The following is a 27590-nucleotide window of genomic DNA, read 5'->3' as shown; positions in this document are numbered from 1 at the left end:
ACTTATTGTGGCTTTAAGAGACATTTTTGAGGCTGTTGTGTTTGTTGGTTGCTCTAGGGATGGTTGTCCATAATGCTAGTGCTTCACTCTTCTAGGTTTCAATGGATAGGACAAGCCTTTTGATGTTGGAAGAGCAATTTCACAAACCTTTATCATACTTGTTCCTAGGCTTCACAAAACGTATTCACAATAGTGACATGGCACACGTTAAACTGATGGACTTCATACTTGCATCTTTTTGTTATGAGCCAGCTAGAGACAGGTTTGACAATGGTTAATTACCATTTGGTGGACAATATGACAAGCAAGCTGAATTTCATTTTGAGGTGTGAGGTAACATTTTCTTAACTACACTTTTAACATCGTTATTTCGCAGACTATAAATCAACGGGTTTAACATCGGCGTCACCACCCCGTAATTAAGACTGATGTACTTTTGACTTTCTGGAAACTTTCTTGTTGGCACTAAGTACATGGATATACTGGTTCCATAAAACAGCAAGACCACCGTCACATGGGAAGCACACGTGGAAAAGGCTTTGGTCCTCCCGTCCACAGAATGAATCTTTAATATCGATGTTATAATACATACGTAGGTTGTTAAAATGAATAAAAAAGGAAGCACAAGGAAAAATACACTTCCCAAAAACGTCATCATATCATGGAAGAAAGTGTCTCCGCACACCAACTTTACCATGACCAAGCTCTCGCAAGCAAAATGATCAACTCTGTTACCTTTGCAGAATACAGGAGGCTTTGCAATCGGAGGAAAAGTGGTCATCAGGAAACACCCCGACCACATAACGCCTGTTAAAGTCTTACACAACCTCCAACTCATCAGCGCTGCGTAACGCAGAGGGAGGCAGATGGCGACGTAGCGGTCGAACGCCATTATCGCCAGCAGGATGCATTCTGTTTGTCCCAGGAGAAGACTTACGCTCATCTGTATCATGCACCCGATTAATGAAATCCTTCCTCCTTCTGTAGATATCATGTCCGCGAGCATTTTGGGAACAGAAGCCGACGAGTAGAATAAATCTAGAATGGACAGCTGGCAGAGAAAATAGTACATAGGTGTGTGCATCCGAGAGCTGGATATAACTGCGCCGATCAGAATGATATTTCCAAACACCGTTAAGGTGTACATAAGGAAAAACAAAACAAAAAACAGAATTTGAGTCCTCCGGTCGTGAGAAAAGGCGGTTAAAATAAATTCGTTTACAATGGTTTCACTCTGATTCTCCATCATCGTGAATCACATATGGAAATCTATCACTATAAAAAAAGAACATTTTAGTAACGAGTAACATTATATTGTTTTTTTTTTTATTTTTAACATATTTCCAAATTCAATTACTAAAACGTAAATTTTATAATCTAGAAATTTCCCTTTTCTTTTGCTGTCAGTTTTATTAATGCTGATCACGAAAGGATTAACAAATGGAAGCAGCCAGTTGAAATAAAATTTAAATGAAGTATATTACAATCCTGAAAAAAAATAAAAATGTTTAATTTTTAAGGCAGGAAAAGCATAATTTTTATTGATGCTCTGTTTTGGGTTATAAAGCACTAAACTGGTTATTCTTGTACAGTTTGAAGCTTTTATACTTCAAATCTGTTGTATAGGCTTTTGGTAATTGGTCTCATCGTTGTCCCAGTGAAACTAAACTGTGTAATACAACATGAATTTGATTTAAGAAGCAGACTTTTATGTGATGTTGGTCAATAAAAAAAAATTAATATCTTTTATTTTTTTTTTTATAATAAAAAAAAATCATAAAAGCAATAATTCTAAGGTCCTGTGACCTCGGAATTTCAAAACTCAAAGTATTGTGGACTCCTTGTTCCGTAGGTTTGGTCCAGTGTACCAAAGAATGACAGAATGATCTGGCGGTGTTAGTCTGGGGTCTGGATCGCCGAAGTAGGATTGGAAACCCCTTGCAAACCACAGCTAACCTGAACAGTCTGAAAGATGGCACCCGGGCAGAAGTAGAAGCACTGGGGCCAGGAATCGAATGTGTGGTGCCAAGAATGAGACAAGAGAGTGGTCTGAAGACCAAGGCAGGCAGCTCAGATTCCCAGAACATGGACGGGCGCAGGTAGGGGCAGGCAATGAGGCTCATAGTTGGGGGATAGTCAGAGGTCAAAAACTCTTGGCAGGCAGACAAAAAGTATAGGATACGATACGATGATGGAGACAAGCAAAGGAAAGCATGGGGCGTTGGAACACTACCAATGGGGCACGGGAATAACCAACCACTGGAGGTCTTGGGGTGCCTTTTGAAAGGGTCATCTAGTGGATGATGGATGATGAATGATGATTTTGTACTCTTTTGCATTGCTTTCAATGGCCATTCACTTGTATGGGTGTGCATGACCTGTTCCGTGCACACGCTCGCACTCGCTCGCACGCTCACCCAAGGAGGAAGTAAACCCGCAACGTAGACTAGGGAGTAGGCCGCAAGTACACTGACAGACCCCCCCCCAGAGATAATGCACAGTGACAGCAGTGAGGGGCAGCTACATGGTTTGTATAGAAAAATCCTTGTCTTTAGAGGAGAGGAACAAAATGACCAATGTGAAAAGACAAATATTCAAATTTAACCGTAAAAGTCTGGCAAAAGAAAGATTAGGATTATGAAAATGTGATTTTTTTTAAAATATGTTATTAAATAAAAATGATATGTATTTTTTTGCCAATATTTAGAATATATTGAAGTTTTACTTACCTTTACACAAGGGGGCTATCATTGTGTTCAACGTAACTTTTTTTTTGTTACTTAGGAATTATTAAGCAAAAAAATCAGATTAGCAGCAGGACCAAGTAGGGCAACGATCTATATAAGAAAGTAAAAAGTCAGAATAAAAAATAATTCATAAAAAAAATATTTTCTTTTCTTTGTTCTAATTCATACAAAAAAAGATTCATAAATGGGGAAAAAAAAATAATTACAAATTAAAAAAAAATGGATTCCTTTCTTTTTATTAAATGCGTCTTATTGAGTTAAAAGAGTTCTTTTATACATTCTGTGCAAAGGAGCTGACCGCCTGAGATTAACTGAAGTAGGCCCCGAGGCGATATGTTCCTAAATATTCTCAGGGCTATACCTTACCCTGGGGTGCTAACAGGAGTTTACCGAGCTAAATCTATGACTAAAATAGTAGGGCTAATGATAGTTTTCTTCTTACACAAAGAAGATATTGTGCAATATTTTGCACATTAGAAACCATGTTTTTATTACAGACATGTAATTAAAAAAAACACATTTTGGGTCTCAAAAACCAATAAATGGAATATAATACCGCCAGTCCCAGTAATATTCCCAAAATGGGCAGTTAAAGCTGCCCATCATTGGCTGATGCCAGAGGAGCTCCCTGCCGGCGCCCAATAGAGTCGCTCGTACGGACCTTTAACTCCTGAAACCCCCCAGGCCAAGTTTTGGTGTCAGAAGTTTAAGGTCTGTGTCACGGATCTGGCTAGTCCGACCGACTACCTCCGCTGACTTGTGCTCCTTTAGCCTGGGACAACACTCTTTCCCCGGTTTCGCAGTCGCTAGCCGAGACTCAGTGTAGAGTAAAACCAAAATGAAGACTGATTTTAGACACGCAAATCCTGGTGCCAAAGCTGCTGCGTAATTTTACTGCGTTAACCCCGTATTAACCCTTCTAAAAAAAAAAAACGGCAATTAAAAAAAGAAAAGAAAAAGAACACGAAGAACGTACATGAATATTCACCCGAAAAGAACATGAGAACGGGCAAGTATTCGTAGAATACGAAGATTTTTTTTTCCTGAAGACTAACGCGAAGACGACCACGAAGACTTGGCCGGCGCCCTAGTCTATTGAAGAAGGCATTTGGTTTCATGGTCGGTTCAGTGCTGGATGTGAAAGGGGAAGGAGAAACGTTGATAAGCAGTGATTGAGGCCTGTTCATCAAGTGTACAAAAGGCTGTATATTGCCCCCATGTGTATGTTGTGTATATTAACCCATTCTATCTTTACTGGGAAAAATCACAACAAACACATGAGACTAGCTCCTTGGACTGCTAGGTTCAACAAGCAACTTAAAGTAGTGGAGAGAGGTTTCATGATGGAGGCAAAAATGTCAGCTTCAGTAGCCATCTTTGATGAGGAAACAGCATATGGAGATGGTGACAGCTTCTGGTTTTTAGGCGTGAACAGCATGGGTTTTTCTGGGGCCTCATGGTAAAGACCAAAGTTTGTTAGAAATCCACCTTTGTCATTAGATTTCCTTCGGCTATACGTTGTAACTTCTTCTTAAAGGATTTTCTGAACTCCCCGTTCTGACCAACCCCTTTGGCAGCTGACAAATTCAGAAGGAATGCTCAAATGTGAATTTAGTGTTAAGCACAATGTTTTCAACCTAAATCACTATGTTACTATGTTATTATGACTGTAAAAAATGGAATTTTGTGGCGGAGATATAATTTTTACACAATTTGCAAATTATCTATTCGTAAAAATGACACAAAAACTATTGTTTTCTGTAAAGTGTACATTTTTGTCATTTTATTATTAAATAAAATTAGTACAAAGAGTAAAACATAAAGTAAATTCCAATATAATAAAATCAAGAACAAAAAGCTTGATACATCCCTCCATGGGCTTATCACAAACTTTGTATGATTCCTATTGTGCAAAACATCTAATCTAGCATTCAAGAACTGATTAGTGGAAAGAGAGTACAAGAAAGTGGAAAAAACAGGACCATTTCTTTTTGTGACGTGGGGTTAAAATTATACCTTTTTTTTTTTTTTTTTTTTTTTTTTTTTTAGCCAAAGTGACCCACATGGGACATTTCTAGGACCACCTCCTGGTATAACAAGCTAGATTCATCCTGTGGGGCTCACTTGGGGTATATCATTGTTTTAACCCCTTCATGACCAATGATGTACCAGATACATCATGAAAACATTGTCCTTTTTTTGTTGTTTATATCATAAATATTAAAATAAATGTGTAAAAAAATGAAAGAGGAAAAAAAACTCTAAAACTAGATGTTTTGCAGACCAGGGACATATAAACAACCAACCAATGCAGATAAAAATCTCATTCACAAACTCCCTGTCTATAACTCTTTAACGCTTCTCCCCAGTTCTAAATTATATATAATAAAAGTTATGTTTTATACAGTGTTAGGGAGATCACATATATCTTTTGCAAATAAATTATAAAACATCTCTGAGCATTGAAGCCCACGAAGATTATCAACGTCTTTAATTCATAGCCTGGATGTCTTTTATTTGCAATCGAACCTCCAGGACTGCTTAGGCCTATAGCCCGAAGAAAATACCCACCCAATACCCGAAATAAGAAACAAGACACAATTGTAGTGGGTGGGGCATAGGCCACAGCTTTATTACATTCCCCCCCTTTATTGACCAGCAGAACATAAACCAATAAATGACATAATTACATACTTAAACGACCCGCCAGCTACCAAACCTTTTGGGCCCGATAGGCGGTTATTGTACCACTTGCACCAAGAGTCCTAGTCCATCCGATGCCATCAGCCGTCTTCAGGACACGCCTCCTCAAGCCCGTAGGGCAAATTCCAGATAACGAACTCATAAGCGCTGGCCAGGGGGGGAACAACACCGCCGCCGTGACAATAAAAACAGAGAGACAGAAAACAGGAAAAAACAACCTGACCTGACAGATGAACCAATGGGTGGGAGGGCGGGACAATCACAGGTGCTGTGGCAGCTCCAGGAAGGCAAAGAGAGAGATGATCCCCCTTCACCTTCCTTTAACCCCTAGGGCCTGCAACGAAGTTGCAACGCTCAGCCAATAAGGACAGGGGACGCTGACAAGCCATTAGGCCTAGGCCAGCAGTCATGTCCCCCTTCCCTACTGGTCCAGGGGGCCCCTTTCTGTTGATTATTGGCAAACTTCAGAGAACTTTCTAGAGATTTCCTACCATGTTGGTTAAGGAACAGACAGCGGTCCCTCATATTCTGGATATAGGAGACGTTCAGCTTTGCAAAGTCTGTTCCTTGTTGCTCCTTTTCATATTTGCTTTCAGTAGGATGGATATGTTTGGATTTAAAAAATGAAGCTGTAACTAGGTGCCCCATGGCCATCTGTAAGGACCCAAGGGGGTGGCCAGGTGCTGTGAGTGGGAGTCCAATATGCAGAGAGGTCACAGTAGTAGGCATCCACTACAAGCCATACCTGCAGGATCGGTGGTCAGGCCTGACCCGATGGTACAGTTGCTGAGGCATATCAGATGCAAGATGGCTAGCAGGGAAGGACAGGGATACAGGCACGCATGAAACAAATATAGAAAAGAAATGCACACGCGGCTCCAAGACCTGACATTACTGCAAGATTTAGTGTATCGTATCACTCGGGGTATAGAGTTTTGTTATCCCCTGGACATCAGCTGTCCATCAGACTTAGTTAACCAACATCTTCCTTTGGGCAAACTTTATCTACTCGACCACCTCTGTTCTGTCAACCATCCCTCTAACATTTTACCTTTTCCATTCTTGGACTTCAATTACAACTTTTTCCGTTTCTTTCTCTTTTTTTGCATATTCCATCTCAATAGGCCGCCTACAGTGGCCCCCAAGCTGATCTAGAACTTGGTGTCTCCTTCTTGTTATGAGCCAGCTGGAGCCTGGAGCCAACCTCCACAGTGGTTATTTGCAATTTATGGTTCACATATTTGTTTATTGGAAGACTGCATGAAAAATGTTCTTAACTACACTCTTAACATCGTTATTTCGCAGACTATAAATCAAAGGGTTTAACATGGGCGTCACCACCCCGTAATTAAGGCTGATGTACTTTTGACTTTCTGGAAACTTTCTTGTTGGCACTAAGTACATGGATATACTGGTTCCATAAAACAGCAAGACCACCGTCACATGGGAAACACACGTGGAAAAGGCTTTGGTCCTCCCGTCCATAGATCTAATCTTTAATATCGATGTTATAATACAAACGTAGGTTGCTATAATGAACATAAAAGGTAGCAGAAGCGTAAATACACTTCCCCAAAATATCATCTTATCATAGAATAAAGTGTCTCCGCACATTTTTAGAATGACCAAGCTCTCGCAAGCAAAATGATCAACTCTGTTGTCTTTGCAGAATACAGGTGGCTTTGAAATCAGAGGAAAAGTGGTCATCAGAAAACACCCCGACCACATAACGCCTGTTAAAGTCTTACACAACCTCCAACTCATCAGCACCGCGTAACGCAGAGGGAGGCAGATGGCGACGTAGCGGTCGAACGCCATTATCGCCAGCAGGATGCATTCTGTTTCTCCTAGGAGAAGACTTACGCTCATCTGTATCATGCACCCGATTAATGAAATCCTTCCTCCTTCTGTAGATATCATGTCCGCGAGCATTTTGGGAACAGAAGCCGACGAGTAGACTAAATCTAGAATGGACAGCTGGCAGAGAAAATAGTACATAGGTGTGTGCATCCGAGAGCTGGATATAACTGCGCCGATCAGAATGATATTTCCAAACACCGTGAAAATGTACATAAGGAAAAACAAAACAAAAAACACAATTTGTGTCCTCTGATCGTGAGAAAATGCGGTCAAAATAAATTCATTTACAATAATTTTGCTCTGATTCTGCATCTTTCCAAATCACGTATGGAAAAAATTTGAATCAATCACTATATAAAAAAAATAAAAACAGGAATTCTTAGTAATTATTGAATTATGAGTAGAAATTGTGTTAAGGGGTAGAATTTATTGGACGTTTGATAGAAATCTACAACCTACCTGAAGAAGCGGAACTAGTGGGATATAAAAAAAAGCTACACAGATAGGCAATGTTGGAATTATGGGGGATTTCGTAAATCAAGGATTTCTTTGGAGAAACAAACTTCCTTCATAAGGGAAGGGGAATAGGTTTTTGGCCATGCCGAACGAGGAATTCGGTTCTCCTTAGTCACTAACTAGAGTTTAATGTGCAATTTTCCCTTTTGTCATTGTGTCCATATAAATACAGCATTCTTTTTTAATCAGAGTTATTAAAAGTTAAGAAATTCAAACAAAATCACAAAAACATTCAAATTAACACAGAATCTGGAAGACTCCCCCCCCCGATGGTCTGTTATGAACGTTAACTCACTAATCCTAGTCGTTGGTCCATACTTAGAACTTCACGGGTTTATGTTGAAGGTACCTCTCAAGACATGGCCTGAAAAATCAGAAAATCAGCGTTCTTCAACTGTTCATACAATACGTTTAAAGCAACCAACATTCCAGGGGCTGAACTATTTACCGGATTTATCGCTTGACTTACCTTTACAGAAGACATCTTGAAAGGAACTTTCATCCTACTTAACAACACAAATTAGCAACACCGAATAGGGCCAACTTCCACATTCTATATTATTCTTAATCGGGACATGGACTTTTTGTATTAACTATTAGTAGGAACCAGGAAAAAGCATATTAATAGTAGATTTGCACTTCTTTTTTGTGCCGATTAGTTAAAAAATGTTTTAAAAAAAAATGAGAAATATAAATGTAAACAAGGAAGCTAAAACTAAAAGGAACGAACATAGAATCATTTATTTCTCTTTCAAGTTGACTTCAATTTATATGATATTTGAAATTGCTTTTATACATTCAGCTCAAACGATCTAAGCGCCTGAGATTAATCAGAGCAGCTAACAGGCCCCATGATAATAGTTTTGTGAATATTCTTGGTCCTGTCTTGCCCCTCAGGGTGTTAACAGGAGTTTACGGAGCTAAGTGTGCATCTAGGATAATGGGGCCGGATAATGTGTTTGTCCTTGATTTGCAATGGATAGCCTTTCCTTTTTTTTTGATAATTATTTCCACATACATAGTATACATATAGATATACAACGCATGCTTTTTCAAATATCAGCTTTATGAGCCCCTCCAAGCTCATGGCACAGCATTGTATTCCAGTCTGTTACCCATGTCAATAATAGCTTGTAATGATTTAGATGCTTACATCAAGTTCCATTTTAGTAATTGTCTCTTTTCTTCAATTCTAGGTTAATAATAAGTCATCTAGACTCGTCTGTGTCAGGCCCCAGACCGGCACTCATGCATCTCAGGTGTCCCTTACCTCCGTCTTTGCCCTCAGGACCCACCACGCACCTTAGGCCTACTACACAACACAGCGCCAGGCTGCATCCCTGGGCTTGTATAGTTTGTGCGGCCCGCGTTGCGGGTATCTCAAGAGCATTGCTCTGGAACCGCCAAACCTCCAGAACCATCATAGGGGGCGTGTCAACCCCAATGGACTCAGAGAAGGGGGCTGGGTAACTGGCATCAGGGCAGAGGCTTTTTCCATTCATCCTCATAGTGTAAACCAGCCCGAGGGAGGTACTTGCACACCAGAGACCAGCTAACCAATCCAGGAACACTATAAAAGCACGCCTCTATGCCACTCTGTTCCATGATATGCCTTTTAACCCCTATATGCCAGAGTGGCATATAGGGGTATGAGGCATTTCTTGAGGCAGAGTGGCATATAGGGGATTAAAAGGCATTTCTGGAGGCAGAGTGGCATATAGGGGGTTAAAATGCATATCATGGGGCAGAGTGGCATATAGGAGGTGTAGCCCATTATTTTTATTGTTTTTTTTCCCTTTTATAATATGTAAATGCTATTTACAATATTTGGACTTCTGAGGACACTATACTTCACTTTGTGTGGGTGTGGCTCTAGCCTCTGAGAACTATCCAGAAAGAGGTGTGGCAGAACCTGACAGGGAAGAAGAGATGCCATTTTAGGATGAGTTAAGGCCTATTCCCCATCCAACAAGACCAAGTGACTAACTAGCAAGTGCAGGACCAAATCCTGATCTGTTTTGCCAAGAGGTTGTTTGATACAAACCAGAGCTGCAGCTTAAGGTCTTCCAGCAAATTCATCTCTACAGAGAATCTGCTCTCAAGCCTTCCTGCAGTTAGCAAGGACTGTATCCAGGCTCCATCTGAGGACATCAGACCAGGGAAGTAACATCCTCATTACACAAAGGATATTGCTGTATATCTACCAGGGCCCCAACGTGCACCAACACCATTTACTGGAGCTCCTGGGTGGGCAATTATCCAGCTTTGGGTGGGCTATTGGGTTTCTGTATTTTTACAGTATATATATATATAATGTGTATTTCGGCACTGGGTTGAACACACAGTTACTGTGAACTGCCACTCTCAGGACAAATCTTTATTTCCTGTCAACACTGTTTTTGTATGCATCTGTTCCCCTATATTACAGTAAAATAGGTTTAATTTGTTTATCAGTTATTGTGTACTTATTAGTACTGTTGCAGGGCCACTTCTCAGTGAGTGGATTTCCTGTATCTGCAGAATTCAAATATGTCCCAATCTCCCTCACTCATTGCGGAGGCTCAGGAGCCATATCAGCGCCAAGAAGCAACAGGGATTGTTGCTGATCCTGACCCTATTTTCCAAGGGAAAGGAGAAAGGGTTACAGAGGGTATAAAGCATATCAGGGAGGCAGAGTGGCATATAGGGGGGTATAAGGCAATCACAGCTGTTATTAAATATGAACAAATAGTTTACATGAATTAATAAATTATATGGGGCTGGTCTCCAAATGTTTCCAGGGCTGCTTTTCAGTCCCAGTCTGGCCCTGCGCGGAAAGGCACTAAAAGCATAGGCGACCATCAGAGGGCAAGGATCATAGGAAACCGGAAGGCCAAAAACCACTAAGCCCGCCTGCTTACCAGGTACCGGAGGCAGTTAAGGGACACATTCACAAAGAGCTAGAAGAAATAAAGGTACTGGGAGTCGTAGAGCCCTCCTACAGCCCATGGGCTTCCCCAGTTTTGTGTGGACTACAGACAGTGGCGTCGCTACAGGGGGGCAAGGGGGGGGGCAATTGCCCCCCTAGGTTATTCCTTGCCCCCCCTGTTGCCCCCCCGCCGAATTTGTAACCACCCAGGACAGTCCTTCAAGGATTAGTCGTACTAAATTGTGGCTTCAGGCTTCCCATGTTGAATGATCAAGTATTGTATTGTCCAATAACAAAAGTATCATTCCATAGCACATTGCTTTTGGCAATATATATATATGTATGTATGTATGTATGTGTGTGTGTGTGTGTTTTTTCAGTGGTATGATTTAATGGTAATTATTACTGCCCCCCCAGTTTGACTGTGGTATCTTGTGTGCCCCCCCTATATATTGTTTCTAGAGTCACCACTGACTGTACAGATGACTTAATGAAAAGGCTGTCACGGATGCTTACCCAGTGCCCCGAGTAGACAAACTCCTTGACAAACTGTCCGGGGCCAAATGGGTATCCATCTTTGACCTAAGCCGGCAATTTCCCCTGACCGAAGACACTGCCCCTAAGTTCATCACCCCGTTCGGACTGTACCGGTTTAAGGTAGACTTGGGCACCAGGGGGCTCTTCGTGTTCTTCTTCGTGCTCGTCTTCGGGGAAAAAAAATCTTCATACTCCGCGAATATTCGCCAGTTCCTGTCTTCAGTTCGGGCGAATATTCGTTTTTTCTTCGTTTTTTCCGGTTAAGGGGTTAATACGGGGTTAACGCGTACCGCAGCAGCTCTGGCGCCAGTACTTTAAATGTGTGTATCAGCAACTCCATTGGTCGCCAGCAGGGGGCCTCCTGCTGGCAACCAATGAGCACAGTACCATATATAGCTAATATATTCTCGGACAGAATATTCTGCTACTCAATGTAAAACCAACAGAGGGCAGCATGCTGTCCGAAGATATATTTGCCATATGTGGCAGTGTGCTCATTTTCATTTATTAATTATTTAAATAAAATACATTCCCATGATCCGCTGGTCTCCCCGCGGCACTCGCAGACATTAATTCTGTCGAACCTGCAAACTCTTTTTTTCTATTTATTTTGGGGTTTTTTGTATTAAACTGTTAGACGAAAGGATCATGGGAATGTATTTTATTTGAATAAATGCAAATGAGTACACTAGGATATATGGCTTAAATATCATCGGACAGAATGCTGCCCTCTGTTGGTTTTACATTAAGTAGCATATGCTTGAAATCCAAAGTTATTATGCTACTCAATGTAAAACCAACAGAGGGCAGCATTCTGTCCGAACATATATTAGCCATATGTGGCAGTGTGCTCATTTGCATTTATTCAAATAAAATACATTCCCATGATCCTTTCGTCTAACAGTTTAATACAAAAAACCCCCCAAATAAATAGAAAAAAAGAGTTTGCAAGTTCGACAGAATTAATGTCCGCGAGTGCGGCGGGGAGACCAGCGGATCATGGGGAAATATTTTATTTAAATAATTAATAGATGAAAATGAACACACTGCCACTTATGGCCAATATGGCTAATATATGTTCGGACAGAATGCTGCCCTCTATTGGTTTTACAACGCAGAAGTACGGCCGCACCACGGAGAGACCGGCGTTTGGAAGCGGTTGTCCGTGGTGGTGACTCCCCAGTGAGTTGTGGGTTCTGAGCCAGATAGACCTGTTCAGACTTTTTGTACTTTTTGTCATGAACTTTAACATTTAAAATGTTAACTGAGGCCTGTTGAGTCTGAGATTTTTTTTTCTCTGCCCCTTGGGGTGAATTTGCTGGAACGTCCACTCTTGGGAAGAGTGGCAAATGTCTTGAATGTTTTTCACTTTTTAATAATCTTTCTCACTGTAGAATGGTGGACTTTAAATTGTTTGGAAATTATCTTATAACCCTTCCCACACTGATGGGCAGCAACAATTGCTTCTCTAAGATCATTACTGATGTCTTTCCTCCTTGGCGTTGTGTTAATTCACACGTTAATGCTCCAGACTAGCAAATGGCTAAAACTTTTATATAGGTGGCCATACTTGCTGATGATCAATTAATCAAGAAAAATTTGATTAGCAGCACCTGTCTGCTACTTAGCATCTTCATTCCTATGGAAGCAATATGGGTGTACTTAGTTTTTCATACATGGCTTCTCCATTTTGGCTTTATTTTTGTTGAATAAACCATGACACTGTGTTATATGTTGTGTGTTGTTGTTCATCTGAGGTTACAGTTACCTAACATTTAGACCTACTAAGGAACAGATATTGTTGTTATATCCTGATATGTAAAACAATAGAATTAAAAAACAGTGTACTTTCTTTTTCACACAACTGTACTTTATCTTGCACTAATTACATGAATTGTCAAATGAAATTCCACATTTTGCAGACCAGTATACTTAGTGAAAAAAATCAATAGGTTATATAAAAATTATGATTTTTACTTTAAGTTCCTTAGTATGACCCTCTAAACCCTTTGATATATATTTTTTTTCACTCTCAATTCTTTTTTATATACTTAGTGTTCACAATATATGTATATTTTATTGTTGGTTTTTTCTAGGACAGATAGGTTATTCCATTAATACATTTTTGTATGTATAAAAGATCATTTCAAATGATCAATATGTTAACATTTTTTTTTAAAAAAATCCACACTTTTGTAAATGTTCTATGAGATTTCTTTAATAAGCCGGGTGCCACTGAAGAAACCCCCCTGGTTTTTGTGTTCAGCAATTAACCCATTTCATGAAGCTCCCAATGTGCATTAAGTACAACCCTATTGCCAATGTCTTCTATGGAGATGGCTGCCTATGTGTTTGATTTTATACACCAGTTAACAATTGCTGTGGCTGAACTCAACACATGAACTCAATAATAATAAGTGGGATGTCCACATACTTTTAGTCATATGGTGTATATTCACTCTCACTCCACCTCACATCTCCTCAAACTTCATAACCTGACCTTGCCTTGCCGTTCTTTATGTTTGAGGGGGTCCAGATAGAATTGAAAAATTTGAATCCCAAGGCCAGCTCATCTCTGGTTGGAATGGTCATCTAGGGTACTTTCTATACGCATAATAATGTGCAATGTTCTTTACCAATAGTTGTTCATCTTGCTAAAATACACCCCATCAATCCCTAATCTTTCCTGAGTCCTTAAACATAATTCAATGTGAGCCGCTTGGCCCTTCATGATTTAGGTGAGCTAGTCTGATGGCACCAGCAGGTGGTACAGTGGACCAGGTGGTTCTTCCCAGGAGAAGACGCAAAGCATGTAACATGACAGCAAATGATCAGCTACATATTAAATATTTTCTGAACGGCGACTTTAACCTCATGATTTCTCAGACTATAAATCAATGGGTTTAACATGGGAGTCACAACACCGTATAAGACTGATACATATTTGTTTTTTGTTGAAAAATTTTTTTTTGGCCCCAGGTACAGAGACATACTGGTCCCATAAAAAATTAAAACTACAGTCAGGTGGGAACCACATGTAGAAAATGCCTTAGTCCTTCCATCCACAGAATGGATTTTCAATATGGACGCTATAATACACATGTAAGAAACTACAATTAAACCAAAAGGGACTAAAAGTGTGAAGAAACTTATGAAAATGATTTTGGCTTCATCAACTGAAATATCTCCACAAACCAGTTTCATTAAAGCTATCATTTCACAAACAAAATGATCGATTTGGTTTCCTTTACAAAACGGACGTAGGCTTGAAACTGTAGTAAGGATGGCACAAGCAAAGTTCCCCAGCCATACAATGACGGACATAGTCTTACATATCCTCCAGCTCATAATAACCATATAACGCAAGGGAAAGCAGATCGCTACGAAACGATCGTACGCCATCACCGCCAGCAGGATACATTCCGTTTGTCCTAGGAATAGACTTATATTCATTTGTGAGATGCACCCAATGTATGATATTCTTCCTCTTTCTGAGGATAACAGGTCTAGTAACATTTTGGGGACAGTACTTGTTGAATAGAATAAATCCAGAAAGGATAACTGACAGAGAAAATAGTACATAGGCGTGTGCATACGAGAGTTGGCTACAACTGCGCATATTAACAAAATATTCCCAAAAATGGTCAGTAAATACATGAACGAAAACAAAACAAAAAGAAGAATTCGAGTCCTCCGGTCCTGGGAAAGTCCAATTAAAATAAATTCTTTTATGACAGTTTGGTTCTCGTTCTCCATTTTCATGAATTATATTTGGGAACCCATCTCTGTAACAAGAAAAGAGAACATTCTAATATCAACCAATTTCATTTCTGCAATTCACTGAGATAACAACCTAAGAAACGGCCTTAATAAAAGATCCAAGCACAAGAAAGCATGGCTTGCTGAAGGGCCCTGTATTTGTTCCTTTTCTGTTACGAGCAAATACTGGCGCCATTTTCTAAAAAAGAGATAAAAATTTAGACCCATTAATTTAAGAAAAAATGTGAAACATTATGAGGGTTCCGACAGATGATGATGATGACGATGATGATAACGCAGAAGAGTTGAGAAAACAAGTGCTATGGAGCCCACACGGCATGGCTGGGTACCAATACTAAATGAATTTATGATGAGAAGGGGTCATGGTTAAATAATTTATGTTGTGGGCATTATTGAGCTGATATCATTGTTACATCTGGAAAAGAGGATTCAGGCCATGATCTGGTCTTCAAAAGACGTGTGTAAGACACTCATCAGTTACCTCAGGCTGAGACTTTAGCTTCAAGCGAGAGCGAGACAGGATCTCATCTGAAGTTCTGTAAGTTCTACCAGAGCGAAAGGCTTAGTGGTTATAGAACGGCGTAGTAGGCATGCAGTGGAACCTTAAGCAAAAGTCAACACCGCAAACCAAGAACTTGACACCGGATAAAACATCAGCACCACTGAGCTTCCACTGCGGGAGACGGGAAACCTAGAAACCAGGGACGCCAGGTTAGGAGCAGATATGTGAGGATCCCAGAAACATGACAGGCATGGTGGGTTATTTTGTGGTTCAATGAATGAGAAGGATGTGTAATTATGGAGGCTTTTCTGATGGAGTCTCCTTATATTTTTAGACAGCAGACAGGAGGCTGTTAATACCAATAAATCACACTCGGGTAGAATATTGGGTAATGGATGGATAGACAATAAAGATATGCAGGCGTACTAACAGTAGGAATTAACAAATATACGTTAAAAATTCATGCTTTGTATAGGAAGAAATTGTTTTTACATTTTTAAGATATTTCTCTCAACTCTTTTAAATCATAATATTTAGGAAATATAGAATTTCAAGAAAATTATCTGAATTTTCATATGATTTGCATAAGCATTTTGCAAGGACATCCAATCCATGTGATTTCGGACAAAATAATATGTTTTTTATTTCAAAATTTTTTTGTATTTTCGTTATTTTAGATATGTTAAAATAAGTCAAAATGTTATTAGGTTTTTTTTGTACTAAAACCATAGAAATGTTCTTGGCATTATTTTTGTATTTACATCCTGCAGATTTCTAGTGGGTTCTTTAATTTTTTTTATTTACTTATTTTTTATTTACTTTTTTTTATTTACTTATTTTCTTCTGCGCTACAAGAAAATGACATGAGATTTTTTTTAATTTTTTTTTTTTTTAGCTTGAAGTAGATTGTGTATGAAATAGAACAAAAATAAAGGAATCAAACAGTCTGCTGTTGCATATAGGTTCATAAATCAAGCCTGAAAAAGCAGGTCAACAGCACGCTAGCCAACAAGCACAGAAACATGTTTTTTTCTTAGGAAAAACACTATTGTTATTTTTAAATAAATGAATATTAAATAATAAATCATATCTTTATATATATATTGATTTGAATACGATGTTTAAAACTAATATATTTTCAAACCTGTTAAAAATCTTTGCACGCAATTATATTATGGATAGACAATTAATTAACTAACTTTTTTTAATATTTAAAGGAATCTACAGTCTGATACAATCTGATATGCTTATTTTTTACATAAATGATATGATATAATGAATTATATTAAGTTATTTTTATATGTATTTTGATTCTAATGCGATGTTTACAGCTAAGGTTTCCCCAACGAGTTAAAGTCAATTAATTAACAAATTATCTTTTTTTGCTGGAAAAGAAGAGTGGAATCTACAGTCGAGGGACGTGGAATATTCAGGGGATTTTAAAGCTGATAAGATTTACCAGGGATATAATACAATTTCTGTAATTGGTGAAATATATATTATAACGCTAAGAAGGAGTTATAACTAAAAAGTGTTATTTTTGTCTCAATAACACATTTTCATAATCCTCCCATTTACGTTTTTTTTCTAAGATCTTTGAGTCTGGAATTTTTTTGAGGCTCCCTTTGTCTAGATCATGTATCTTACCTGAGCTGGGAGGCACCGATACAATAATATTTCAATAAATATGGCATTTGTAAAATGTATGATTTTGATACCGCATCCTTTTTGATGAGTCAAATATAAAAAAATATAAAATAGAATAATTGCAAATAACAAAAGTGATATAAATTATAATAACTGTGACCTTTGAATTCATCCTTCTCTTCAGGCTCTTGCGAGGTTATCTGGCAAAGATCAGCCCCTTATAAGAGCTTCTTGTTTGATGAGATAACCTCTGAGAATAACCCCAGAACCAGCCCCGTGGAGAGGCTTCAGTCTCAGAAGGATTTGTACTAACTTATCATGAAATTACTCGATTTATTGCTTCATGTTTAAAGTAGACTTTTGTATTTGGATTCCTATTTCATCAATTTGTACAAATTGGAGGATTGGGGGAGAGAGTGTGTCTGGATGCACCGCCATTTTGCCCGGTGACTTCCTCTTCCCTAATTGGAGGAAGTCACAGAAGCTTTTGTGGAGGTTCACCGGGGGGTCATGTCTGGGGAGATGCGGACAAAGAAAGAAGAACACGAAGATGAAGAGGATGCCAGAGAACACGCGAAGTGGAAGCGGTGATTGAGAGAAGATTACAGAGCATGAGAGAGACACTGAAAGTGTGAGAGAGCAAGTGAGAGAATGTGAGCATCAGACGACAAATTTCATTTACAAATTTAAAAAGCCCCCAGTTTGGGTAAGTGACTGGCTGCAGACCAAAACCAAAAAAGAGTGTGCGGCTCTGGATCAGGACCCACTCCAAAGCACTCTTTCCTGCATTTTCTGTGTTAGATGGTTGACAAGGGTGCAGCAGGCCCAAGGCCCATAAAAAGCCAGCAAACTTAACGGCACCTGAGCGTTTTGCAAGGAAACAACTCCTTCCGAGAGTCAGGCCCAAGAACATGCCAACTACTCCACTTCAGTGTGTGTGCTAGCTTGCACGAAACAGGACACTGAAGAAGTTAAAAAAGCATGTCCTGTCAGTTAAAGCAGATCTGCAGACCTTAGGTTTGGCGGACCTAAGGAATGAAATTGGAGATATCGACACTTTTGAATAGACTCAATCTCATGTACAGAATGAAACTTGCAGAATGGCAGGGGCCATTGATTTAGCACAGCAAGAACTGTCGGCACTACAAGACACTCTGCAGGAATTAGAAAAGCTGACATGCAGGGTTAACCTGTCGTTGAAGGGATTTCCAGAACACGTGACTTACATGTTATCCTTTCTGTCCTGCTTGTTTCGCCGATTGGTACACTGTAACAGTGTTAGATTGTATATGCCCACAGAGGACAATGTCCTCGTCCCAAACCTACAGACAGACCCAGAAATGTCATTGTGAAACTGTGTGACCTCACAACAGAAGACAATATCATGCGAACAGCCAGGCAAAAAACTTAGGTGCTCGATGGCATTGAAATTGAATACTATCCAGATCTGTCTTCTAGCCTGCTACTGAACCAACAAATGCTCTGAATGAAGCAAAATCACTTAACTATTGTTGTAAACATTTTGTATTTTAACATGAACGATACTACCCACATGTCCAGCGGATACTAAACCCTGTTACTAAACCACCTTTTGAAGCCACTAGCCTTTTTACAACCTTTTCATTGTGTTGCCTTTTTGTAAGGTAAACTAAGGACCCTCCCTAACTTCCCATAGAAGATACGCATCTCATAGACTTATTGCTTCCACCTCATCATTGCAGAAGATTTTTCTGTGATTTGGGAAAAATTCCTTGACCACAAAGGTATCACACCTGCTACGGCCAACTATGGCAACACTAAACATCTGAAAGACATGGCCAGGAGGCTAGCGCTGGCGGATACGTGGAGGGTGTCACACCCAAAGAAGAGATTTTTTCCTTTTTTTCCCACCCACATCTTGTTTACCCCAGAATAGATTTTATTTGTTTATATCAATCTCTCATGGACTCCATCTAAAGATGTCCCGACCATAAAAGTCTCTCTATTTTAGGAAAGTCCATGTCTTCTCTCCTTATCCTAAACCACACTGATTGATGATCACTGGAGCCCAAACACTCACCTACAAAGACACCCGAAATCAAGTCTCCATTCATAAATACCAAATCCAGCACAGCCTCTTTCCTCGTTAACTCCTCAACCAACTGCTCAGACGCAGTCCCTGTAAGGAATTTAGGACATCTCTACTCCTGGCTAACCCAGGTGTTTGATTTTCTACATCAGGGAGATGAAAGTGTCCATAATGATAACCTTGCCTTTCATTGACATCTTCAGTCATTTCTTCAGCTATCAGATGGTCGGGCGCCTCTGCTTGTCCAGGGAGTCTATACATCACTCCAATCCGGACAACAGCTTTGTTACAAAGTTCTAAAGTTTCCCAAATGTTTTTTTAGGTTTTATATAACATGTATACTGGTGTGGCATCATCCCAGACATTTACTTAGTATACCAGGTCTCAGTAATACTCACTCTATCCACATTATCACTTGTCACCAATGCGGTAAGTGCAGGGATCTTATTCCCTAAACTATGGACATTTGTACACATCACCATCAAGCTAGTTTTCAATCTATGTGTCACAACATGTTGTGGTTTAGCTTTTTCTAGATGTATCCTGATCCTACCCTTCCTTTCCCAACTTCCCAAAGCTAAGCCCTCCCATCTTCACCATCTCCCCACAGCTAGTTTAAAATCTCTTCCATCGCTCTAACCATCTTCTCCCCCCAGTACCGCAGCCCCCTCATCATTGAGGTGCAGTCCATCCCTACTATAGGGTCTGTAGCCGACAGCAAAGTCTGCCCAGTTCTCTAAAAACCCAAATCCCTCCTTCCTACACCACGTTTCTGGCCACACATTCATCTCCCTGAGCTCCTGCTGTACAGGTAATATTCCTGAAATTATTACCTTGGCGGTCCTTTCCATAAGTTTGTCACCTAGTGCCATACAATCTTTTCTAAGGATGTCCCATCTGCCATTGAATTTGTCATTACTATGAACATGGACTATGACCACTGGATCATCACCAGTCCCTCAGAACAATCAGCACTAGAGAGGCTACTCATCGAGCCGGTAGGTGAATCAGCAAGCCCTAGTAATGCTAGATCTGAACTGATGTCCCCAGCACAAACTGGCAAACATATTGTCCAGAACTAGCCTCCCTAAACCTATTACCCCTACTTATTTAACAGTCGGCTAGAAATTTATCTTCATTTATACAATTCCCATGATTTGTATTTAGTTAAATTATTCCTGGTTTATGTTTTCTTATCTCACTCATATATCTACACGTATCTCTCACTTATATATCTAAAAAAGGTTTTATCACCTTTTTTTGTTAACCCAGCTGGGGATGTCGTGTGCTGTAGACACCTCCTCTGTCCCATCTCCAACCTCACCAGTTGCTTTCTTAGATCTATATTGGATTCCCAGTAGGTTACTTGCTCCCGCTTATCACAAAAATACAGCCCCTGGGGCACTTGCTTCAGGAGTGCATACATGTGGCAAGATGTGGCAGTGGCATTTCCCAACACGGTATTTTAGATGTTAAAAAACAATTTAGATAAAAAGTGCAAGTATACAATTTCTAGTTTGCCCTCCTTCCTGTCTTTCAACTCCTTCCCTTTTTTATTTCCAAATACATTTTTTTTATTTTCTCAATTCTTTCAGGTAAAGTTGCGAAAGAAAATAATGTTATTCAAAATGTACAAAATATAACATTTTTATTATTTGCAAATTATTTATGCATTTCAAAGATGTCCCAGAAGTGATAGATTCAGATATTTGAAATCATAAGGTCCTTTGAGCTATGCAACAGCAATGTTCTTTCCCAATAATTGTCCATTTTGCTAAAATACACCCCCCTCAACCCCCAATCTTTCCTGTGTTTCTATGTGAGCCGCTTGGCCCTTCATGATTTAGGTGGGCAGGTGGTACAGTGGACCAGGTGGTTCTTCCCAAGAGAAGACGCAAAGCATGTGACAAGACAGCAAATGATCAGCTAAATATTACATACTTTCCGAACTGCGGCTTTAACCTCATGATTTCTCAGACTATAAATCAAAGGATTTAACATGGGAGTGACTATACCGTAAAAGACTGATATGTATTTATTTTTTGTTGAAAGATGTTTTTTTGGCCCCAAGTACATGGACATACTGGTCCCATAAAAAATCAATACTACAGTCAGGTGGGAACCACATGTAGAAAATGCCTTAGTCCTTCCATCCACAGAATGGATTTTCAATATGGACGCTATGATACACGTGTAGGAAACTAAAATAAAAGCAAACGGGACTAAAAGTGTGAAGAAACTTGCGAAAATGATTTTGGCTTCCTCAACGGAAATGTCTCCACAAAACAGTTTAATTAAAGCTATAACTTCACAAACAAAATGATCGATTTGGTTTCCTTTGCAGATCGGATGTAGGCTTGATACTGTAGAAAGGACAGAACAAACAAAGTTCCCCAGCCATACAATGACGGACATATTCTTACATATCCTCCAGCTCATAATAACCATATAACGCAAGGGGAAGCAGATCGCTACGAAACGATCGTACGCCATCACCGCCAGCAGGATACATTCCGTTTGTCCCAGGAATAGACTTATATTCATTTGTGAGATGCACCCAATGTATGATATTCTTCCTCTTGTTGTAGAAATCAGGTCAAGTAACAGTTTGGGGACAGTGTTTGTTGAATAGAATAAATCCAGAAAGGATAACTGGCAGAGAAAATAGTACATAGGCGTGTGCATACGAGGATTGGCTATAACTGCGCATATTAACAAAATATTCCCAAAAACGGTCAGTAAATACATGAACAAAAACAAAACAAAAAGAAGAATTCGAGTCCTCCGGTCCTGGGAAAGTCCAATTAAAATGAATTCTTTTATGACAGTTTGGTTCTCGTTCTCCATTTTCATGAATTATATTTGGGAACCCATCTCTGTAACAAGAAAACAGAACATTCTAATACCAACCAATTTCATTTCTGCAACTCACTGAGATGACAACCTAAGAAACGGCCTTAATAAAAGATCCAACCACAAGAAAGCATGGTTTGCTTAAGGGCCCTGTAATTTTTCTGTTACGGGCAAATACTGGCGCCATTTTCTAAAAAACAGTTTAAAATTTAGATCCATTATTTTAAAGAAAAATGTGAAATGTTATAAGGTTTCTGACAGTTGATGATGATAACCCAGAAGAGTTGAGAAAACAAGTTTTATGGAGCCCACACGGCATGGCTGGGTGCCAATACTAAATGAATTTATGATGAGAAGGGAACATGATAAAATAATTTATGTTGTGGGCATTATTGAGCTGATATCATTGTTACATCTGGAAAAGAGGATTCAGGCCATGATCTGGTCTTCATAAGACGTGTGTAAGACGCTCATCAGTTACCTCAGGCTGAGACTTTAGCTTCAAGCGAGAGCGAGACAGGATCTCATCTGAAGGTCTGTGAGTCTCTAAGTCCAACCAGAGCAGAAGTAGTAATAGAGCGGCGTATTAGACAAATCGTGAAACCCTAAGCAACAGTCAATACCACAAACCAATACGTTGACTTTGACGAGACAACTAAACACTGTGTGCACGGACTGGCACCACCGAGCTTCTACTCTGAGAAACGGGAAACCTGGAAACCAGGGACCCCACAAACATGACAGACATGGTGGGTTATATTGTGGATTAATGAACGTTGAGCTTCAGTTTGCAGAACAGGTCTCGCCAATTCTAGGAATAGACATGAGATGGATGTATAATTACCGAAGCTTTTCTGATGGAGTCTCCTTATATTTTTATACAGCAGACAGGAAGCTGGAGTTAATGGAGTTACATGAGATTTTATATTTTTTAGCCCGAAATCTGAAGATTGTGTATGAAATAGAACAAAATAAAGGAAATAAATTCATAAATAAAGCCTGAAAAAGCACGCTAGCCAGCAAGCACAGAAACATGGTATTTTTTTAGTGAAAACACTATTGTTATTTTTAAATAAACTAATATTAAATAATGAATCATATGTTTTATATATTTAGATTTTTTATACAATTTTTAAAACTAAGATATTTTCAAACGTGTTGAAAAGCTTCATACATTATTATATCATGCAAAGACAATTCATAAACTTAAAATCTTTTTCTAGAAAAAAAAAAAAAAAGTGGAATCTACAGTCATAAAACAGATAGAAATGTTTTGCTTATTTCTAAATAAATTAAATTATATTATATAATAATATAATTTTATAAAATATTCTGATTATGTTTTTATGTATTTTGATTCTAATGCAATGTTTAAAACTAAGATATCCCCAACGTGTCAAAAATTCAACTAATTAACTAATTATGTTTTTGCTGGAATTTATTTTTATTTTTACATATTCAAGGCAGAGTGGAATCTACAGCAGAGGGACGTGGAATATTCAGGGGAATTTAAAGCTGATAAGATTTACCGGGAACATAATACAATTACTGAAATATATATTATAACGTTATAATTGAATTATAGCCTAAAAGTGTTTTTTTCGCCACAATAAAATTTTTTCATAATCCTCCCATTTCTGAGTCTATATCTACATCATGTGTCTTACCTGAACTAGACAGCTTCAATTCAATAATATTTCAATAAATATGGCATTTGTTTGTAAAATGTATGATTTTGATACCGCATCTTTTTTGATGAGTCAAATATAAAAAAATATAAAATAGAATAATTGCAAATAACAAAAGTGATATAAATTATAATGACTGTGACCTTTGAATTCATCCTTCGCTTCAGGCTCTTGCGAGGTTATCTGGCAAAGATCAGCCCCTTATAAGAGCTTCTTGTTTGATGAGATAACCTCTGAGAATAACCCCAGAACCAGCCCCGCAGAGAGGCTTCAGTCTCACAGAGATTGTTACTAACCCCCTCACTGAATTACTCAATTGATTGCTTCATGTTTCAAGTAGACTTTTGGATTAGTACAAATTGGAAATTTACCAAAAGTTGCATACTTTGTCAATTCCTACAAATTGGAGAATTGGGGGAGAGGGTGTGCCCCGGAGCTCCACCATCTTGCCCGAGGATAGCCTCCTTTAAACTTCCACAAAAATGGCAGAACTTCTGGTGACATCCTCTCCCCCAATTGGAGGATGTCACAGGAAGGTCCACCATTTTCGCAGAAGTTTACCGGGAGGTCACATCCACGGAGATTTGGATGAAAAAAAGAAGACGGAAGCGAGAAGAACAAAAACATGAAGAGACATTGAAGCGGAAGCGGTCGATGTACAAGATAGTCAGACATTCAGAGAGAGTGAGAATAAGAGTGTGAGAGAACGAGTGAGAGAGTGAATGTGAGCACTAGAAAGGGTCTTTCCCAAATTAGTGCCATATATGGAAGCATACAGTAATCTAAAACATCTTTGTATGCTGAGCATTGACGTTACTCTTCCCTGGACTGCGGGGCCCAAACTCTGAAAAACAGCCCCAGACCATTATCTCTCCTCCGCTAAACGTTATAGTAGGCACTATGCATTCCGGTAGGTAGCGTTCTCCTGGCATCTGCTAAACCCATCTTGATCCATCAGACTTCCAGATAGTGAAGCGCGATTCATCACTTTAGAGAACACGTTTCTATCGCTCCACAGTCCAGATTTATATTGATCCTACCCTTCCTTTCCCAACATCCCAAACCTAAGCCCTCCACTGAACCTATACTCTCTACTATTTTAATGCTATATTCACCCTCCTCCCACAGTTTAGTTTAAAATCTCTTCCAACCCTCTAATCACCCCCCCCAGTACCGCAGCCCCCTCATCATTGAGGTGCAGTCCATCCCTACTATAGGGTCTGTAGCCGACAGCAAAGTCTGCCCAGTTCTCTAAAAACCCAAATCCCAAATCACTTTCATTGGCCATACATTCATCTCCCTAAGCTCTCACTGCCTCCTTAGTGTAGCATGTGGTACAGGTAATATTCCTGAAAATATTACCTTGGAGGTCCTTTCCATAAGTTTGTCATCTAGTGCCATCAAAAATTTAAAGGACGCCCCACCTGTCCTTGACTTTGTCATTACTTCCAACATGGACTGTGACCACTGAATCATCACCATCCCCTCCCAACAATCTGTCCACCCAGTCCACAGCATCCCGGGAGACAGCATACTGTTTGGCATGTTGGGTCTTGGCAGAAGATTACCCTAATCTATTTGAGTCCTCTACCACCACAACCTGTTTAGCCTTCCTATTCTTTTCTTCCCAATCTGCACTAGGGAGGCTACTCACCGGGCCGGTAGGTCAATCTGGCGGCACCAGTAATGCCAGATCTGGACTTATCTCCCCAGCATCCTCACACAAAGTGGCAAACATATTGTCCAGAGCCAGCCTCCCTAAACCTATTACCCCTACTTCCCATCTTGCAACTTACCCAGTTCTGTGCTCTACAAACCTCTTCTGTCCCATCTCCCCCCCCTACCAACACTCATCCCAGCCAATGCCTGCTCAGTCAGGAGTAAGATCCTCTCATGTTGATGAAACTTTTTGTTGCCAGTTTCTCTCTTAGATCCACTATATTGGATTCCAAGTAGGCTACTTGCAATACAGCCCCTGGGGCACTTGCTCCTGGAGCGCATACATGTGGCAAGATCGGTCCTGAGTGGTATTTCCCAACATGGTATTTTAGACAAAAAATTTAGATTAAAAAAAGTGCACGTGTACAGTTTGCGTTTTCCCCCACCTTCCTGTCTTTCAACTTCTTCCTTTTTTGTATTCACAAAACTTTACTCTCCTCACTACTTTAACAAACACAGTGTAGAAGAGCAGTACAGTTCAGAAGAAAGCCCTCCTGGTAATTAACTGTTGTATAGTATTTTACAATTAAGTGACATGTCCACATACTTTTGGTCATATAATGTATATTCACTCTCACACATGTCATATCTCACTCCACCTCACATCTCAATCCTCATAATCTGATCTTCCCTACAAAGGGGGGAGAGGCTAGATAATGAGAAGGGGGAGAGAGGGTAGATAGTGAGAAGGGGGAGAGTAGATAGTGAGGAGGGGAGAGTAGATAGTGAGAAAGGAGGGGGTAGATAGTGAGAAGGGGGAGGAGAGGTAGATAGTGAGAAGGGGAGGAAAGGGGTAGATAGTGAGAAAGGGTGCTTAGGAAACAAAGGTGGCACAGGCAGTGTGTTTATGGGACAAAGATGGCACAGAGAGGCTGTTTGGGGGCAAAGTTGACTCATGCTGGGCTGTTTGGGGACAAAGATAGCAAGTCCTTGGTGTGTAATTTGGGTTCTGGTCAGGTTCTATGAGGGTAGTGTGAACGCCAGGGCTGGCTTTGGGTGTGCAACCTGTGATCTATGCCTGTAATTTAGGGGGTTTTATTTATACGTTTTTATGTGAATTCCAATTGATCTATACCTGCAAAGCTGGGTTTGTGTATTATTCTGTTGATCCATAGCTGCTTTGCTATGTTTCCATACATTATTTATGTATACCTGCAAATACAGGAGTTGTATGTCTTATTCAGTTGATCAATACCTGCAGTGCTGTTTCCATGTGTTGTTTATTTGATCTATTCCTTCAGTGTTGAGTTTACATGTGATTTCCAGTTGATCTATACATGCAATGCTGGGTTTGTTTATTCTGTTGATCTATACCTGCAATGCTATGTTTCCATACATTATTATTGTATACCTACAAATACAGGATTTCTATGTCTGATTCTGTTTATTTGATCTATACCTTCAGTGCTGAGTTCACATGTGAATTTTAATTGATCTATACATGCAAAGCTGGGTTTGTGTGTTATGCTGTTGATCTATACCTGCTATGCTATGTTTCCATACATTATGTATATTTGCAAATATAAGGTTTTTATGTCTTATTCGGTTGATCTGTACATGCAAGTGCTGTTTCATGTGTTGTTTATATGATCTATACCTGAATGGTAGGGTCAGAAGGAGGGAAGCATGGAGCATGGAGCGTAGGGTCCAATTTTTTCAATATATATATATATATATATATATATTGTCAGCAGGGTCTAATCTAAGTATGTATTGGCAGCAAGCAGGGTCTAATAATTTTATATTGGCAGCAGGGGCTAATATTAGTATATATTGGCAGCAGGGGCTAATATTAATATATATATCGGCAGCAGGGTCTAATATTAATATATATCGGCAGCAGGAGCTAATATTAAAGAATGAAAACTAACTGCAAGTTCGGCTGTTATTTTGAAATCTTATTTCAATCATGATCTTTACTTCAAAGAGATAAGTACACTCTTTGGTCCCTGTCCCCCATGTGCCCCCCCTCAATATGAAAGCTGTATACGCCACTGCAGTGGACCAGGTGGTTCTTCCCAAGAGAAGACGCAAAGCATGTGGCATAAAATCAAATGATCAG

General features: G+C 39.5%; 4 protein-coding genes across 4 annotated transcripts; all 4 read right to left on the bottom strand.

Moving 5' to 3' along the window:
- Positions 1-316: 316 nt before the first annotated feature.
- On the bottom strand, positions 317-1249 carry LOC128484222 (olfactory receptor 13-like). The gene has a single exon (XM_053460544.1). It carries the CDS (start codon positions 1247-1249, stop codon positions 317-319), a length of 933 nt encoding a protein of 310 aa, XP_053316519.1.
- A 5446-nt stretch (positions 1250-6695) lies between these two features.
- Positions 6696-9328, bottom strand: LOC128484221 (olfactory receptor 13-like). The gene is made up of 4 exons (XM_053460543.1): positions 9097-9328; positions 8176-8190; positions 7770-7783; positions 6696-7559 (listed from the first exon to the last, which is right to left on the bottom strand). Exons 1-4 carry the CDS (start codon positions 9326-9328, stop codon positions 6696-6698), a joined length of 1125 nt encoding a protein of 374 aa, XP_053316518.1.
- Positions 9329-13760: 4432 nt separating this feature from the next.
- LOC128484220 (olfactory receptor 13D1-like) lies at positions 13761-15027 on the bottom strand. Its single transcript, XM_053460542.1, has one exon. It carries the CDS (start codon positions 15025-15027, stop codon positions 14107-14109), a length of 921 nt encoding a protein of 306 aa, XP_053316517.1. The 3' UTR covers positions 13761-14106.
- A 6167-nt stretch (positions 15028-21194) lies between these two features.
- Positions 21195-22115, bottom strand: LOC128484219 (olfactory receptor 13C9-like). Its single transcript, XM_053460541.1, has one exon. The coding sequence runs from the start codon at positions 22113-22115 to the stop codon at positions 21195-21197; it is 921 nt and encodes a 306-aa protein (XP_053316516.1).
- Between the last annotated feature and the right edge of the window lie 5475 nt (positions 22116-27590).

The sequence above is a fragment of the Spea bombifrons genome, chromosome 3 (genome assembly GCF_027358695.1).
Source record: "Spea bombifrons isolate aSpeBom1 chromosome 3, aSpeBom1.2.pri, whole genome shotgun sequence".
Taxonomy (NCBI): domain Eukaryota; kingdom Metazoa; phylum Chordata; class Amphibia; order Anura; family Pelobatidae; genus Spea; species Spea bombifrons.
Note: the sequence above shows the minus strand (reverse complement) of the source record. Positions and strands in the feature narration are given on the sequence as shown.

Bases quoted from the DNA above. Each gene is read 5' to 3' on its own strand.
- LOC128484222 (XM_053460544.1), bottom strand. From the start codon at position 1,249: ATGATGGAGAATCAGAGTGAAACCATTGTAAACGAATTTATTTTAACC.
- LOC128484220 (XM_053460542.1), bottom strand. From the start codon at position 15,027: ATGGAGAACGAGAACCAAACTGTCATAAAAGAATTTATTTTAATTGGA.
- LOC128484219 (XM_053460541.1), bottom strand. From the start codon at position 22,115: ATGGAGAACGAGAACCAAACTGTCATAAAAGAATTCATTTTAATTGGA.
- LOC128484221 (XM_053460543.1), bottom strand. From the start codon at position 9,328: ATGAATGGAAAAAGCCTCTGCCCTGATGCCAGTTACCCAGCCCCCTTC.